Here is a 19,116-nt window from a genome sequence, read left to right as displayed (position 1 = left end):
TGACCAGTTAAAACAACATTTCAGCAGGAAATCGTCCCCCAGCTAAATAAATGTAAAAATAACTATGATGGAGAATGCTTAAAATCTCTACTTATTTTGGGCATTTAAAACAACATAGAAGCATGCATTTCAATAAAAATGATAGTATTTCTAGTCACACAGCATATTTTGTGAACATTCTAACTCAGGTGAAGTCATGGAACCATCTCAAGTCTAGTTATTGATTATGAAAGAATTTAAATATGTGAGTGTTGGACTGGCTTTAATTGATAAAAAATTGTACTTTCAATACAAAAAGTAGATATTTTAAAAATCACATTTAATAAAATTGTTTCTTGGGAGAAATGCTATTTTCAAATGTCACTAGCTTCTAAATATTGCCTTACATGGCTGTATTTCGTAAATGTCTATAGCAATGGGCCTGTTGTTGCTGTGACACTGATTTAAGAACACATTTTGGTCATTACTATCTCTTGCTGTTTGCCTGCAGTGAGCTCTCATAATTAGGGCTGAATACACTGCACTATTAAAATTAAACCAAGCCTCTGGGAAAGAATCATGGAACTAGATGGTTAAAGGACACCCAGGCAATTAACAAGCATGATAAAGTTAAAAATTGAAAATAGGAAAGTAGGTTAAGAGCTTTTCTCTCTCTTTCCAACATGATTTGTTGATACAGAAGGAATATATATCAGTTTTATTTTACATAGGAAAGAAATGTAAAAGCAATGCCACATTGCAGTCAACTAAATTATTTTGCTGTTTTCCAGTGGATTTTTCTCTTTGTACACTTAGAAGACGTGCAATTCTAAAATAATTCTACATTTGACTGACTTTCAAAACAAGCCTGAAAATGCTTTACGCTTTCTGGAATCACAACAGTGTAACAATGAACAAATAAAGAATTGCTATTTTATAAAATTTATACTAAAAAAGTATTGATTATTTATGATTTGAATTTATTAGGCTTCCTCAATTCCATTACATAATACCTCCTTTCTATTTGAACTACATGAACCAAATAATAAAAAGATTTGCATCCCAAAATGTTGGTAGCCATGAAAGTTTTCACTCTTCAGAAGAGAGGGAAAATCCATTCAAATCCAATAAAAAGAGTTAAGATTCTGATCCTTCTGAGACTATGTCTGGGATATTTTCCCTGCATAAAGTTGCATTAAGTTTTTTTGCCTCAGTATTATTAGAGTTTTGTTGGAAATACAAATAAGATCTGTGAGTAAAACAGAAAGATAAATAATAATATTGTACTGTCCTTTAATTATAGCCTTGATCTTTCCTTTTCAAAATTAAGACCTCTTCCTTTTTCCCCTTCCTTTTTATTGTGAGGCTCATTAATTAAATAGGGTTGGTAAAATTATGCTTTTCTAATTATATTATCTCTTCATGTATTAGGTGAAGGTAGGTAATCATTTTTTACATCATTATGAACTCAAATTTAAACATCTGATGGGTTTGAAATCATAGAAATTCTTACCCTTTTTGAAGCTTATCTTTGGCTTCTTCAAGTGGGATCCTGATTCTTTTTGCTATTACCCTGGTAGTCTTTGATAACCTCCTTAATATCTGGTATGTCAAGTTTTTCCAGGCTCTTCAGATACATTGCCTGCCCAAGAACTGGGATCACACATTTCTCCTCTTCAAATTAAGGCAGACCAATTGTGCAAATTCCATCCCAGTTTCAGCTGCTGTTCCATCCCATTCCTGTTGGCTGCGTGGGAGTCTCCCATATTCTCAGCTTTGTCAGACACCCTTGCTTACCACTGCTTCCTTCCTCCAACACATAGTGCAAAAACAGGTCTTGCAGTTGTTGAAGGTTTGTGTCACTTATCTTTCAGGTTGCTGGGGATAGTTTTCCTGTAAAGTTGCCCATGATTTTTTGTTTGTTTGTTTGTTTGGATTTTGATCTTGCTCTGTCTTTTATATGCAAAAACTAAGCTGACATCTTAGTTTTGCATCGTTTCAGACTCAAGTTCTTTTTGCTTTTGAAAATCATGTCAACTTCAATTTCCTTTACTAAGATCTATGATATATTTTCTATTTACACAAGGGCTAATTTAACACTGCTCACTCAGGACGTTTTTCACTGGAATATTATTTCTTCACTGTAAATTTGGTAAACACGATAAAAAAAAATCCTGGTCACCAAAAAGTTAAAATTTAAAAAAATCCTTTTTCAAAATATTGACTCAATATTTTATTAATTAAACCAAGAGGGACATAATGTTACCTTTCCATCCCTGTACAATAAGGTTTTAAAGGTGCACTGTTAAATCAAATAGCACAATTTGGCAAAGTGGAACAGAAAATAAATGATACATACCTAAAAGTAATGTAATTATTTCTAAATGTCATTGCCCAAAGGGATACATTCTCAACTTTAGTTTGATTAAGACAGCACTGATTCTAAAGGCAATGACATTTAAATAGTTTTTATAGGGCTGTGAAAGAAGGGCCATGCCAAATACAATAGATAGAATGTTTATGTCTCCCTAAAATTCATGTGTTGAAGTCCTAACCCACATGATAGTGGTGTTGGGAGGAGGGGCCTTTGGGAGGTGATTAGGTCATGAGGATAGAGCCCTCATGAATGGGTTTGGTGCCCTCCTAAAAGAGATCCCTCACCCCTTCTACCCTGCTAGGTTATAGTGAAAAGACAGCCATTTGTGACAAGTGCAGACTCACACCAGACAGCAAATCAACCAGCATCTTGATCTTGCACTTTCCAGCCTACAGAATCATCAGAAATAAATTTCTGTTGTTTATAATCCACACAGTCTATGGTATTTTCTTATAGCAGCTCAAAAGGACTAAGACAACAAGATATCATATATATATATATATATACATACACACATATATATATATCCCAATTTTAAAAACTACATAAAACCAAGCATTATAGTAAATAGAGCTCATAGAAATATGCATTTATTTAATTGTAATGGCTTCAACTCTTATTTCCAAATGCATGTTTCTGTGAAGGAATAAAATGCAGATTAAATGTCCACACTAAATTATTGTTTTTTATAGGGCACATAGGGTAAAAGGTTGTTGGAAATTATATATAAAAACCAAAGTTAAGCATAATATTGCTAAAAGTCTCTTTATTTTTTCAAATTTATTAAGTGCCTACTTTATACCCTGCTTACTTCTAGCTTTGGGAGCCTGGGAGTGCAGTAATTCAAACAGTAAAAAAACAAACCAACAAAAAAAAGCACCTCATCTTAGTGGGCCTTAAATTCCAGATGGAGGGGGTGATAAACAATACTCGAAGTAAAGAAACGAAACATTAAGTATGATAAATTGTGTAAATTGTGACATGTTCTATGAAAAAAAAGGCAGAGATATGAGAAATAGATGATAACCTGGAGTTTAAAATATGTTGAAATTTTAATGAGATTATATTTGTTTATAATTTTGTGCTATTATGAAAAATACCACAGGAATCATCTTTGTTCTTATGTCTTTGCAATCTTGTCATATTTTTTCTTTACAATAACTTACTACCCTATACATTTTCAATATTTGTAAAATATAAAGTATCAAGCTGACCTTTAGAAAGGTTAGAATAATTTACAGTCTTTAGCGTCATATGGTGGCAAGCTCCCCCTCCATAGCTTTATTATTAAATAATTCACTAATATTTTTCTAGGATTTCTGATTTCAGTTATTTTTACCATTTATAAATTTATTTTTTTATTTTTTTTACCATTTATAAATTTAAACCTAACTTTGGATTTAACTTTGCTAAAAAATAATAAAAATGGATTTTACTCAATTATTTCATTAACATCATTTTTCTAATTCCAAATTAGGGTATATAGCTTATGTTTTTAGTTTTTTTAGTCAGTGATTTTCTTTTCTTTTATAGATTCCAATCATTGTTGATATATAGGAAAGTTACTGATATACCTTAATATATTTATCTTAGAAGCAGCCATCTTACTGAACTTAGAAGTTAACTCCATAATTTATCTGTTGGTTCAATCAACTCTTTAATGTTCGCAAAAAATAATTTAGGTTCCTTTCACCCAAGTATATTTCTAGTTAGAATTGTGTGCCTTATTGTATTGCCTGACCTATCCAGAACAAGTCTCTCTTCAATTCCTGCTCACCACGTAGCTAGCCTCAAAACTAAACCAGTTGTTTATAGAGAATTCTCTCCCTCTCAAGGAAACTCTTTCTAGCCAGTTAAATATATATATATATATACACACACACACACATATATGTTTTTTTTTTTTTGACACAGGGTTTCACTTTGTCATTTAGCCTGGATGGAGTGCAGTGGTGTCATCTTGGCTCACTGAAGCCTCAACCTGCTGGGATCAAGTGATCTTCCCACCCCAGCCTCCCAAGTTGCTGGGACTACAGGCATGCATCTCCATGCCTGCCTAATTTTTGTATATTTTGTAGAGACGGGGTCTCACCATGTTGCCCAGGCTGGTCTGAAACTCCTGAGCTCAAGAGAGCTGCCCGCCTCAGCCTCCCAAAGTGCTAGGATTACAGGCATGAGCCACCATGCCTGGTCCCGCTTCAGCTATAATTCTTAAGTAGCTTGCCCAAGCAAAACTCTCTATCTTTGAATCGTCCATACACTGTTTTTAGTGTCTCTATTTCTTCATGACAATATTAGATAGTTCAGGAAGTCTTAATTTGGGTTTCAAAAATAAATGTGCTTCAAGGAAACTACAAATCTTTGAAATTACAGGCAAAATATTGTAAATAAATGCATGGGTCAGAGGGTCAATAGCTTTAATGTGATTTGTGAAGTATTATATGAGTCTTCAAGCCTAGAATCACTAACACAAATGGCTAATCATGAATGATTAGTATAATCAGTAATTATAGCCAATAGAATTATGGGATTATTTATATTGTGCAATACTTATTCAACCATAATTTGGTGCTTCTAGCATGTATTTCTGCTTTTTATACATTAGATATATATCCAGATCACAGAAAATACAGGTGTCCAAACTTTTCATTCTAATTCACTTACATGGATATTCAGGGTAAATATCAAATTTATTGTTTAGAAAAAGAGACAACTTTTAAAAAATACTATTTAAACAAAGAATGACTCTTCTATAGGAAAAATAAGGAACAGTTGTTCTCCCTTTAAAAACTAATCAAATAGGCCAGGCACGGTGGCTCACGCCTGTAAACCCAGCACTTTGGTAGGCCAAGGTGGGTGGATTGCTTAAGGTCAGGAGCTCAAGACCAGCTTGACCAACATGGTAAAACCCCATCTCTACTAAAAATACAAAAACTAGCTAGGTGTGGTGGTGCATGCCTGTAATTCCAGTTACTCTGGAAGCTGAGGAAAGAGAATTGCTTGAACCCAGTAGGCGGAGGTTGCAGTGAGCCGCGATCATGCCACTGCACTCCACCCTGTGTAACAAAGCAAGACTCTGTCTCAAAAAACAAATAAACAAAAAACTAATCAAGTAACTTTCTATATTCATTTTTTCAGTCTCTGCTTATGTTCCTCAAACAACCTAGGTAGTGTAAATTTTAATAAGGTGCATTGTCTTTTTAATAAAATAAGGCTAAAACATTCTGCAAGGGTGTAAGTGACAACTGCTCTAGAAATGATATCACAAAGATTTCTTTTAATTCTGTCAAATTTATAGTATTTCTCAAATTCTTTTACGTTCCTAACTAGAAATAATTATATTTCTAAATAACAATTTTTAGACTGTTAAACATGACAATAAAAAAGAAAATGAAAGATGTATCAGGTTATAACTCATCTTATTTGCCTCATATATAATACTTAACTGATTTGAAATAACATCCCAAATGGTTTAACTATGCCATTTTCTGATGAAAATAAAGATGAACAGAAAGTAGCACATGCAACCCAATGAATGCCATTATAATTTTCCGTAAAAGCTATTTCCAAATGTTCAATACGGTAGCATTCTATACCAACTAAAGAGATTAAACTGGAAAATTTTGCAGAAACAGGATATATTAAAAGTTTTCCATCCGGAAGCAGTGTCTCATGCCTGTAACATCAGCACTTTAGGAGGCCGAGCCGGGCGGATCACCCGAGGTCAGGAATTTGAGATCAGCCTGACCAACATGGAGAAACCCATCTCTAACAAAAATACAAAATTAGCTGGGGGTGGTGGCACATGCCTGTAATCCCAGCTACTTGGGAGGCTGAGGCAGGAGAATCGCTTGAACACAGGAGGCAGAGGTTGTGGTGAGCCAACATCGTGCCATTGCACTCCAGACTGGGCAACAAGAACGAAACTCCATCTCAAAAAAAAAAAAAAAGTTTTCCAGTGCTAACTGCCTCATGACTAGACAAATTTCACACAGCATATATAAAATATGGCATTGCACATCAGGGCTTCTGCTGCCAGGGATTGCATGAAGGTAAAAAGGAAATAGCAGCACACCATTTACATGGCCGTTCCTTCATATATTTTTTTCTTCAGGAATTATGGAAACGGTTAGAGTATGTACTTAGAGAATATTTAATTTTTCAAACAACTAACATGCCTTAATTCTGTTTTAATTTTACACTCATACAAATCACTCTTAAATAGCATTAAATGCAGAGCATAACTTCTAAGCACTACATATATAGAAATGTTTATATAGCATATACAGTATATATACACACTATATATACTATATACCCCATGAATTTTACATATATATATATATATTTTTCCTATTATAATTGAGAAAATTAAGGTCCAGTTACTAAGGTGGTGAAGCTCAGATTCTGACCCAAACAGTTCCTAATATTGTTACCTCAAAATAATATATGCCCATAGTCTTTTTTTTTTTTTTAAGCAAAACAGCATCAAGGATTATAAGGAGAACATATAAGCCTCTCCCTTTTCCTTTTACCCTACATATCACTTTCCAAATTCAACCACCATAATTGTTTCTTTTAGTGTTTAGTTCATATTTCAAAGACAAATTAATTTATCAATTTTAAATACTATTCATTAGCTGCCAACTGTGGAAGACAAGGACTTAGCTTTCTGACATCACCCAAACCACATTTACGTTTCTCCTGCCCTCCCACCAACCTAGAATAATTGCACCACAATCTTTATTTAAAACAGTCAACTTGTTTACATTCTTATGACCAAATAACCATTAGGTACTGTTGAACCAAGCAAGGAACTGTGATTCTTTTCCCTTTTTTAGACACCTTTAGATCATTCTGGAGTTAATAAAGGTCTTTTGTTTATTTACTGGTCTCCAATGTACTCTACAAAATATGAAAGTCATCAATATATTGTTCCAAATGATCTCTGGAACACCTAGTAACATTATTTATCAAATGCTGATATCCATCTATTTGTTTTTCCTACCCTGAAGGCCTTCCTCCAGAACGCTTTGCTTTCCCGCCCCAGTCTGGACTGGTTTCTTTCAAGGCTAGCTATTTTGGAGTACTCCTGGGACTTCAGGTTTCTCTGTGTTAGAGCCCATTTCCTAGCTTCTATGTCTTCATGTTGTTTGGTGTAATTTCTTGTTTTGCAGGAACATGTCATTTAATAACTTTCTAAGAAAGGGTACATGGGTAGTTAATACTAGAGTTCTTAATTTCTGAATATCTTTATTTAAATTTTGTATTATGGCAAGGTATGGATTTCTTATGGAGATTACTTTCTCTCAGAATTTTGCAGACTTTGTTACATCGTCATTTACCTTAAAGTATTATTCCCACTTCTTGATATGTAACTTTTTCTTTGAAAAGTCTTAGTCATTTGTTTGTTTGTTGCTTATTCAATGGTGTTGTAAAGCTTCTGTGTAATGATCCTTGGACAGTCTTTTTCTTTCACGATGCTAAGTATTCCATAAGTTCCTCAGAACAGACATTTCAGTTGCTGCTATCTGGAAAATTTTATCAAAAATGTCTCTATTAATTCCATATGTCCATTTTCACTCTTTTTTATCATTCTAGAATACCTTATGGTAGATTTTGACCTTATAAATTAGTTCTTGGTTTTGCTATATTTTCTTAAATTTCCTATTCCCTTTTGTCTTTTTGTTCTAATTCTGACAGGCTTCCTAGACTTTATCTGCTAACACATTTCATCCAAGAGCTGTTTTTTAAATTTCTTACTATTTTTTTCATAGCAACGTGTTCTTATTGTGCAGATAAAATATTTATGAAAATATCATTTGTGGAGTATTTTTTATAATACTGTCATTTCTCCTTATGCCATCCCTCTGGACCTTCTTTGGCTGTTTGATTTAGTCTTTCTCTGCTTGATTTAGTCTTCCCTCATGAGACTTTTCTCAAATGTCTGGTTATCTTTTGCTTTCAGTTCCATATTAACCAATGCCATACCAAAAATATAATTACAGCCTCAATGTACACATGCGGGAATTTTTGCAGAGTGATTAGGCAATAAACATGATTTTTTGTCTGAAGACTTTGAAATGTCTCCCTTTGGAGGTATTTTCTCCAGTTTCCCGACTGAGAAAAATTGGCCTGGCTCCAAGCATCCTAATGTGAGCACAGGGAGTTCTGTATTCACTAAGGAAACCCTTACTTAATTCTGTTTTCAGTCTGGCTTTCCTGGAACTATTTCATAACTGGCATTTCCAAGTCCTGAATTCTTCTGGATTTCAATGGGTGAAGGATTGTGGAAGTGGAATAATTTGTCCATTAACTTCCTATTTTACAAATGTTCTTGAGATCTATATTCTCTGATGTCTCCTCTTTCTTCTACTTACCAATGTGTCTGTGCTTTTTCATATTATTTTGGAGTGACTTCAAGAGGGAGGAAGTATAAATGATTAGGTTCAATCCATCACGTTTCCCAGAAGGTTTGGAGAATTATTTATACTGGCAGCCTTGTTTCTTATTATGTAAAAGAGTTGAAGTGACAAAATTAATATTCACAAGAACTGAATTCCTGGCCCAGTTCTTACTATCTATCTATGTCACCATGTTCACGCTACATAACTTCTCTGCAGTTTCATTTATTCATCTGTGTATTGGGCAGGGAAATGTAATAGTTGGGGCACATACTTGCAGGTGCCAGTGGGAAGGAGATGCCAGGTATTACTGTAGGAAAAAATAAGAGCTTTCATTGCTTTCATCTGAATTTATTAACTCTAAGATTAAATGTTCTCATGACCTGGTTGGAGAATAATTCTTTGTCCATTCAGTCAATAAATATTTATTACAGGTCTGTTATGATGACCTAGAAATTTCATTCCAAAGAGAAATGAAAACATCTCCGTGCAAAAACTTGTACGAGAATATTCATATCAGCAGTATTTACAATAACCAAAAAGCAGAAACAACTCAGATGTCCATCAACTGATAAATGAATAAATTAAAGGTAGTATATCCATAAAATGGAATGTTATTCAGCAAGGAAATGAATAAAGTACTGACACAGGTAACAGCATGAATGAACCTTGAAAAAACATCATGCTAAGTGAAAGAAGCCAATAAAAAAATACTATATATTGCATGACTTCACTGATATAAAATATTCAGAATAAGCAAAAATCTACAGAGACAGAGAGAGGATTAGTGGTTGCTTAAGGCTGAGCGGGAGGGCGGGAGAGGAGAGAAAGTGAGTGCTAATGCATATGGGGTTTCTCCTTAGGATGACAAAATATTCTAAAATTGATTGTGGTGATGGCTGCATAACTGTGAACTTACTAGAAAATATTGAATTGCTTACTTTAAATGGGTGAATTGTATGGTATATGAATTTTGTCTCAAAAAAGCTGTTAAAAATAAACCATATCTGTATGTAATAATTAGGTGATGGGATGATCTGTGCAGCAAACTACCATGGCACATGTTTACCTATTTAACAAACCTGCACATCCCACACATTTACCCCTGAAGTTAAAATAAAAGTTGAAGAAAAAAAAATGAAGCCTCTAAGAAAGTTTGGCAAGAAAAGTCTATTATGTGCATTTTTACAACACTGGGAATGTAAAACTGAGTAAGATTCATAAGGTAGCATGGCTTAAATTCCAGGGAAAGGACACATATAAAAATAATTATAAATTCTGCTGAACAGAAAGCCTAGCTAGAAAAATAAGTGTGTGCACAATGATTAAATGGAAATCTAAAAGATGAGTAGAAACTAGTTATGTGGAGTGATAAAAAGTGAAAAGAGTATTTCAAGCTTGGGGGTAATGTCACATTAAAATCTTAGTTGCAGGAGAGAACTCGGGTTGTTCTAGGAGCTAAAAATTTACCCAAGTGGCTGGAACACAGAGCTGGAATGAGTGGCATGTGATGAGGCTGCATATATCGGCTGAAATTATGCAGGGTCTTGAAGCTCATAGAAAGTTTGTCCAATGTAGTCTAACAGTAATGGGAAGTTACTAAAGGGTTTTAAAGAGCATAACAATATTATTAGATTTGCTTTTTAAAGATCACTCTTGTCACTCTATGTTGAATGAAATGGAGGACAGGTTACATTTTCTGTCCTAAAACAGCCTGTAAATATCATAACAGGAATGTCAACCTTGGAGAACCTACGTTATTCGTGTCATTTTAAGAAATCTGTAAACTGGAGGCAGTATTAATTGGTCAAATCAATATGTATAGAATCTCTAGAATGTTCATAGGCAGTCATTCCATTCCCTGAACTTTAGCCAAAACAATGAAGAGTAAGGTGCAAAGATGTTTGTTGCGGCACTTTTTTAAAAATACTGAATAACTGTATACAACAAAGCTGATAGTCTAAAATTTATAAATATTTACTAACTTTGTATGTATGTAAAATTAGCCTTATGTTTTTAGAGTTACAGCTAGTGACCTGAAAATAAAATTAGGGTTATATAAATAAAATTATAAGTTGTAAATTTAAAGCATGAGTAATGTTGCTTCCTTGCTTTAACTGCGTGGTCAACTATTAGACAAAATAGAAAAATACTATGAGAAAATTAACTAACATAACTTGAAAGAGTCATGAAATCAATCCTATCAAAGTTGGGTGAAATGTGTCAGATAAACACTCAACTCAAAAATAATCAACTTCTATATATATCTTTACTTCTATATATATTCTTCTACAAAGTCCCTCGAATAGTTTCCGTAGCATATATATACAAATAGAATTAACAGAGCCATGAAGGTTTATTTTGCAAAAACATAAAATTCCAGGATGCACCAGGAATCCTGATTTTTTTTTCCTGTAAAACTAATGGTAAGTTGTACATCCAGATGCCTTCACAAAGAAAATTATTTTTAGAAGAAAAGTACCTAGAGAAAACATAATTTTCATAGTGCATGCAGACTTTTTTCTTTATTATCACTATTTCTACAACTAAAATATATAGTGTCAGCCTAATTCATAGTGTTACTCCTTTACACAAAATGATAAAATGAAAATTTGTCACAGACCCTGCAAATGCTCAGTACTCTTCATGTAGTGCTAATGATCTGCAATAATTTGCACTGTACTTACAAGAGAGAGACTCTATTTGAAAGTTCTTTTCCAGAGCCCAATTGTTGTTTCTAAATAATGAAGTGAATTATCTGCTAAACACAAGAATTATATTCAGAATGATAAGATTATCACCTGAAAATCATACTAAATGCATTCTGCTGGTTTCCTGCTCACTATAGGACATAGGTGCATTGAGTATAATAATGCAGAATTACAAATACTATTTATCTTGCTTTGTGGTGGTGATGTTGTTTTGGTTTGTGGTTTTTGATCAAGCAGATATAGTTGAATATAATTTTCTTAAATGAACCTATGATACAAATAATAAGTAATATATCTTTCCAGTGCATTTAAATTTCTTTCATTATTCAACAGGCACGTTCATAAACCCAAGTCCACATAATTAAATATGATTAGTAAAGTGTACCTCTTTACTGATTCTCAATTTATAATCATACCCCGAAGGAGGTTTAAAGGGAAAGTTGCTCAGAAAAAAATGAAAACTATCTTATAATATTTTAATAGTATAAATCATAATATCTACTAAATGCAACAGTGAAACATTTGCTAAAATTTAAAGTTGCATAACTTACATGTATACTAAGAAAAAGTAACTAAATAAATTCACACGTTTAAATCTTTGAAGAAATTTCATGTTGTGTCTAACAGTTGCTAGAGCCACTAAGAAAAATGTAATTGAACTTAAAGCACAAAAAGGTTCACCTAACATAGAAAAAAATAAATTCTTATGGTTAATTTTGGCTATGTTGATATGAAAAGCAAATAAAATAAGCATTGCTGGCAGATACAGAGTGTGTTCAGCACAAAGATAACATAACAGTAGGCTAATTCGTCTTTAAACCCTAGAAGGTTGAATTGTTTTCTTGTGAGAAGCTCCTGGAAGCAAATGTTCTATTATGAACTGTATAATATGGGTGAAGCCTCCCTTCCCTAATGAACACATCAGTGATCTCTGATATCATACAGTTGTGGCTGCAATTCAAAGCAGAGATGGAAGAACGGAAGTGACGGTATCTTCAGGAAGTAACTCCCATCTCTAGAGTCCTTGAGTACTTACAACAAAATAAGCTTTTCACACACTCATACTAATGATGAAAAGAAATTGAAAAAAATAAGAAGTCAAGATACAAAACTGCCTCCGTTATGAGGAGCAAGATGTTGGCTGGCAATACATATGGAAAGGAGCATTCTTTTTAAAAGTCCCTTTGTGTAAGCATGATGGAACAAAATAATGACAGAATCCCTAAAATGGCAAATAGTCTGGTGATAAATTCTTCCAAGATAAATTGCTTGCATAATAAAAATCATCCACAAAAGTATTCTAAATATTCTTTCAATCTATTTAAATGATTATATCATAACTATCAATTGGCTATGGAAGCACAATGCTTGCCAAGCATCACTTTTAAACCTTAGTAAAATTCTAGCTAATTAATATAAAATCACCATGAATTTTTAAAAATCATATTTAACCTCCAAATTAAATGTGTCTGTGTGTTGTTCACATGAAATTCAATAAGACTAAGACCATACTGTCACTACAGAAAAATCGAGCTACATTTGTTTTTAAGTAACTATCCCTATTTTCCCTAGTTTGGGTGCTTATATACCACAGCATAAACAAAAACATGAGCTTGTTGTGTTTACTAAATTCTGTAGCTTCCACCCAGTTGTTTCAAACAGTACCTATACTATTGGACTGCTTTTTACTCTCTGAAGGTTTCTATCGTCATCCTCTGCTGAGGAAAAAGGTAAATACAGCACCTCTGCCCTACTTACGCCAGGGGTAGAGAAAACTACCTGCCAGACACAGCAATAGCACTCTTGGGCTCTGGTGGGGAAAAGCGGCACTAGCTAGCTCTCTGAAAGTCTCAGTGGGAGCACAGCCTTGTCCCTTGAGGTAAGTAAAGTAGAAAGCTATCAGTCTTAAAAATTATCGTGAGCAGGGAAACTAGAAACAGTGTTAATCACGACATGCCCTGGAGTAAGAACATAGTAAACTTCTCTGGCCATGTAAAGATTTATTAAAAGTGTCAAGGAAAAGAATCCTCTGGATATCTTCATTTGTAATAACTCCCCACTCTTCATAGAAATTACTCTTAAGTGTCACTCGCTCAGTTGTTAAATGATTAATGAACTTAAGTTTGACATTTTAGGAATTGTAGTAAAGCACCTCCCTGAAATAATCCTTCAGGAAAGGGCCTAAAGTAAAGGCTAGATCATGACCGCAAAAATTTCTAGTATCTGTTGAAAATTACTCACACATTCCTTTCCCTGTAGAAAAAAACTACTGCTAGAATTTTGTCTTTCCTATTTTTGTTCTTTCATTACATTATCTTGACGTTATAGATTTTAGAAAATCTTATATTGGTTTTGAGATCATACAAAAAAAATGAAATAATAAGATGTAAATATATTCTGAATGTAAACAAGTACATGATTATTTTTCCAGTTTGTTTTAGAACACCAGTGTATATTGTAATTATGTTTTAAAATCTATTTTTTCAGATATCTTTCAGTTTAAAAAGATCTAAATAATGATAATTGCTTAATTTGTGCCTGCCATTTTCTTTTTTCCATTTATACAAGGGAAAAGTCAAATATTCCAAACTACTCCACACTGGAATTTAGAGTATTAGCTCAGTTTTTAATCATTTCCCATTTCTTTGAAATGGATAATAAAATTAAATCATCACCTGATTTCAATTTGTTCCTTTGTTCAGTAACAATGTTTTTATTAAAGAGATATTTTGTCTCAGAAGATTTCCTTGGGAAAATAAGGAGAATCCTGTAATTCCATTCATTCAAAAGACTTTCGCATGCTATTCTAATTCCTGAAAAGTGGCCCTATGTTTTTATTTAGCAAGAGGGAAAAAGTTTAATTACTTGATGTGTGGTATCATTTTGATAAGGGATAGTCCTTTTCACATTGCTGAAGAAATAAAAGCATCATATGTAATCATTTTATTGAGTGAAATTAAATGTTAAAAGTTCAGCATTTTTGCACGTTAATATTGAACCTGGTACATTTCTGGAAATACCACATTTATTTTTGCTATTAAGACTGGAGACTTTTTTCATGTAAATTATTTTCATTTAAAAATTTTAAAATGAGGTGAAATATATTTCCATTGGGGACTGAGGAAAAGATAATATTCTATACTTGATTCCCACCTTTAAAATTCTAAAGAACATGACAACCTTATACATCTTAGAACAGGGTCATTTATAAGTTTGCTTCCCTATCTTCCTACTGGAGGAAACAGGTTTGATTATTTATTACATCTTTTTAATATGAACATTTTCTTTTTTTAAAATTTTTTAATGAACGTTCTTTCAATCAAACTCTTAATGTTCTCTAGACTATAAACGTCATTAGGTTTTATAAGTTCTCCTTTGGACTTTGCTGTGTGTTTTTACAAATAAGTACCTTAAAATTACACACTTTCTAAAATCCATTCACTCTATGCATAGATCACGGAGGCTACTGATTTCTGAGAAGATAAATATCTCAAAGAAGGCAAAGACCGTCACTCTGAGCCTTTGTGTGGCGGGACTGTGGATTTTTCACAGCTAATGTCATTCAGAACTGTGGACAGCTCCCGTTAAGGCATGTAGTTGGTGACAATTTCCCTTAGTTTCTAAACTAACTCCAAGGCTGCTTTACATTGCTATATTTATCCTATAAAGAATGCTTAGTATATGCACATACTCCTTTAGTTGATTCTTCTTTTCTTTTCGAACGAGTTCGGCCAAATAAATAAATATCACCCTGAGTTATTAGGAGTTACTAGTTCTGGATTTTAAAATGGGAAGTCCAGCCTTGTTCAGGAGCTAAGATAATCGTGCACACGCTAATAAGAGGATCTACTACACGACCTTCATTTGACAAGCTCTAAACATGCTTATCACCGAACGAATACTTGGGCGACAAGTAAGATCAGAAAACGTCTTAATTTTAATTCTCCAAAGCGGAGTTTTCCTGCTGACAGCTTTCCTGTCCTTCTTCCCGAGCTGGGGGACGTGAAAAAGATTTTTGAAATAGACTTGCAGTCAAGGTCAAGAAAGGGTGCCGCTCTATTTCAGAAAGGGGCTCTGTCAACGCCCCCTCTCTCTGTTTCAGGAACTAGAGTCTTCCTGCCACGCTCCTGCCCTGCCTGGAAGCGCCTGGCTTTGGTAAGACCTCACGTCAGGGACTATCCAAGTGCAAATTGCCCTTCTCTTGCCTGCCGGCCGCTGTTTCTGAGTAAACACAGCGAGGATACCCAGCGCCTATAAAGAAAAACAGACTAAACACACTCCCCAGGGGCGAGCGCGGCAGGAACTGCTCGGGCTTGTGAATCGCTGTCTCCGGTTACCCAGTCTTCTTCTGAGCCCCAGAAGCCTCCTTTTCCCTCCTGGTTGAGACCACACTTGAGGGAGCCGCGCGAGGAAGGGTGGCTTCCCGCTTCCTCACGCTCTCGTCTCTGAAGTAAAAGTTTCCCTGGTACAACTTCGCCTCCTCCCAGGAGGGTGACCGTGGCCTCCATCCTTCCCTGATCTGTCCCCGAAGTTCAGGAGGCCAAGGAGGAGAGCCCGTCCGGGATTCCCGGGCAACAGGAGCACATCCTCTGAGCCCCTCCTGGGTGGAAACTACCCGGAGGCGCCGAGTGGAGCCTGCTTAGCCCGAGCCGACGCCGCCGGCAGCGCCACCCCCCGCCCGCCCTCCAAGTCCCCGGGACGCCCCCCACCCAAGGGCGGGGAAGCGCGTTTGAGGGCGCGCCTGAAGGGAGGGTGGGGCGGCGACCGGGAGCCCTCACCTGAAATCACTGTAAGGGTGGATAATCCAGAAGCCTGCAGTTTTAACCCTTTCCTGCTCCTTTTCCACCGCCTTCTGGCTCCCAAACATGCGGAGGGAGAATTTGTTGACCCCGGGCTGCAGCATGGAAGTGAACTGCCTCTGCATGAAGCCGTACTGCCGCCGGGGCCCCTCGGCGTCTTCGAAGCCCCCCGCCGGCTCCTCGCCGCCGCCGCCGCCGCCGTCCACCTTGAAGCACACGGAGTTGCCGTGCTCCTTCGCGCCGGCCCCGCCGCCCCCCGGCGGTGTGCCCAGGCGCTTCTCGGCCGCGGCCGGCCCCGCGCCCGTCGCGGACGCCTTGGCGGGGAAGACGCTGTTGCCATCGTCCCGGCTGTTAGACGAAGAGTTGGGCTTGCCGCCTCCTTCCATGCCCGGAGGACGCGGCCGGCGACGGCGCGGGCTCCAGACTCGCCGGCCGCCCGGCGCCGGAGACACGTAGCCGAGAGGGTAGGGGCCCGAGCCGGCTGCCGGCGAGCCCAGCCGCCCGTCGCGGCGGCGGCGGCGGCGGCGGCTGCTGCTTCCCGACCGCGCCGCTGCTAGCTGCGCGCCTGGCTCCCGCCGCCGCCGCTGCCCTTAGTGGCTGCGGTCCGGGCTCCGGTGCGGCTGGTGCTGAAGCTGAGGCTGCCGGAGCTAGGCGAGGCTCAGCTCGGCTCAGCCCTCGCGCCCCAGCGCCTCCCCTCGGCTGCCCTCTGTTGGCCAGAAAGGGTCTCTCCCCGTCCGCTCTCCACACATGCTCGTTACTCTTGCTCTACTTCTGCCCAGCGTGACATTGAACTCAAGAGCCCTCGGAGGAGACATTCATTGGTACACGTGGAGAAGGACTCGGTATATGTTTGCATGAAAGACAGGGGAGAGAGGGGAGAGAGCAAGACTGAACTAGCGAGTGTGTGTTGGTCCGAAAGAAACAAACATCTTAAACTCATGAAGACATTGTCTGAACGCCTGTTTGAATAACGTTACAGATGGAGAAAAGGGGACAAGCTGACTATGCATGCCAACAATTCAAGTGCAAAACCAAATGTCCAAAAGAAAGTAAAGTTTGACAATGGAAAATAAATGTCAAAAGTATCAGGGAAAGTGTGCCTGTGCGTGCGCGTGCGCGTGTGTACTAGAAAGAGAGGCAGAGGGCAAAAGCTACCAGGTCTGTGTAATCCTAGGTAACCAGCTGCTTGGGGCTTTTCAGATTAAGGTTCTGCACCTGGGGACAGACAACTGACCTCCTTACACTTATCCTTGTTAATTCTTGCAGAGTTTTTAAGACAGGGGACGGGATTTCTTTCTTTCCAAGGCCATTCGTATCAATACACATGCAAGCAGATCTATCAGCCACCAATATTGAAAGAAAAGTGTGTGAGGGAGGCCTCGCCTGAGCTGACCTATCTTTTTAGATAAGTTACATAATCAATAAAACACATTAAGGGATGTGTGTGTCGGTCAGTGTTTAACGACACCACGCTAGGAAGTTAAGACGTCTTGGAATCTCTCGTCAGAATGTCATTACCATTTCAGAAGGGGGGAACATTCTTAAGGGAAACTTACAAGTGTAGTACTGATGCTGAGGAAAGCATTATCCGTTTCCTCTTATTCTCTCTGCGTCTCTGAAACCCACTGGATTAGCTAAAGGAAGCAAAATGTGCTGCCAAACCCACCAGTCACTCAGCAGGGCAGCCCCGGCGTCTGAAGAGCTTCAAGACTCCCGAATGTCCCAAAACATCTGTTTCAGATACAAGCATTGCCTCCCTGCCCATAGCCTCTTCAAAGGAAATCTTGCCCTGCCAAGAGTCCCAGATCCCCTGGGTTCCTGTCAGCTGTAGCCACATTTTATGGAGAAGGGGCAGGCACTCAAGGAGGGAATGTGTATGTCAGGCTGGCAACTAGTGAGCTATCATGAGGAAAAAAAAAATGAGTGGGGCTAATCAAGGTGTTTTTCTGAAAAATTAAACAGTGATGAAGCCAATTAACAATGAAGGAAGCAAGGATAAAGACAAAGGAAGACAATTGGATGCCCTCCTGAGGGGTTAACAGAGGCTGAGAAAGGAAGCAGAGAACAGAGAAAAGAGCAGAGGGAAGCAGAAAGGAGCCATTAGGCCTAACTCAGTTGCAATTCTGTAAGATTTCCTTACCATTCTCCTTACCATAGCCTGTGCTAAATCTCCTTTTTTCACGGAGCTATGTCCTGACTCAGGCACCATCTGTTTTCAACTAATCATATACCAGAACCCTAAGAATAAATATGGAGGGCCAAATTTTAATGGTAAGAGATAGGAAAAATATGAAAATATAGAGCTCTGATCTGTCAAAATAGAGACCTTTCTCTACTTTGGAAAGCCAAGAGGTCAGATAAGGATACCAGGTGCTGAGGGCAGAAGGAAGCCACGGGAATGGATAAAAACAAACATTGCCCAAAGCACAGTTCTGCCTAAGAAAGACCCGATTACTCAGGCAGCTTTTCTTTATTAGACTAAAGATGTTTCCCTACTTTTCTCCCATTCTGCATGCTTCCTCAATCCCTCTATTTTCAGTCATGAGTGTGACAATGTATATTTTAACATAAATTTTAAATTTTATAATAATGTAAAAATATACCATCTAAAATGTTATGCTGAGTTTAAGTAAGTTTTGCTTTTCTTTTAGCCAATCTCTCTGTTTGTTCTATTGCAACTTAATCTTACTCATGACCAGGCAGTTATTTTAGTAAAAGTTTTTCTGAGTTTCAAGGTTTGTACTAAACTGATATGACAGAATCACTGAAAAACAAGATCTCAAAATAGAACTAAGAAATGTCTTTAAAAGATCACAAGTCATTGGTTGTTCCAAGTATAGCTTCTA

At 37.1% G+C, this 19,116-nt stretch overlaps 1 protein-coding gene across 1 annotated transcript in view; it reads right to left on the bottom strand.

Moving 5' to 3' along the window:
* HCN1 (hyperpolarization activated cyclic nucleotide gated potassium channel 1) overlaps positions 1 to 17,392 on the bottom strand; it is a 443,637-nt gene extending 426,245 nt beyond the window's left edge. The window contains exon 1 of the mRNA XM_003811014.8: positions 16,250 to 17,392. Coding sequence (XP_003811062.3) covers positions 16,250 to 16,656 — 407 coding nt within the window. The 5' untranslated portion in view covers positions 16,657 to 17,392. The remainder of the gene's footprint in view (positions 1 to 16,249) is intronic.
* Between the last annotated feature and the right edge of the window lie 1,724 nt (positions 17,393 to 19,116).

The sequence above is a fragment of the Pan paniscus genome, chromosome 4 (genome assembly GCF_029289425.2).
Source record: "Pan paniscus chromosome 4, NHGRI_mPanPan1-v2.0_pri, whole genome shotgun sequence".
Taxonomy (NCBI): domain Eukaryota; kingdom Metazoa; phylum Chordata; class Mammalia; order Primates; family Hominidae; genus Pan; species Pan paniscus.
Note: the sequence above shows the minus strand (reverse complement) of the source record. Positions and strands in the feature narration are given on the sequence as shown.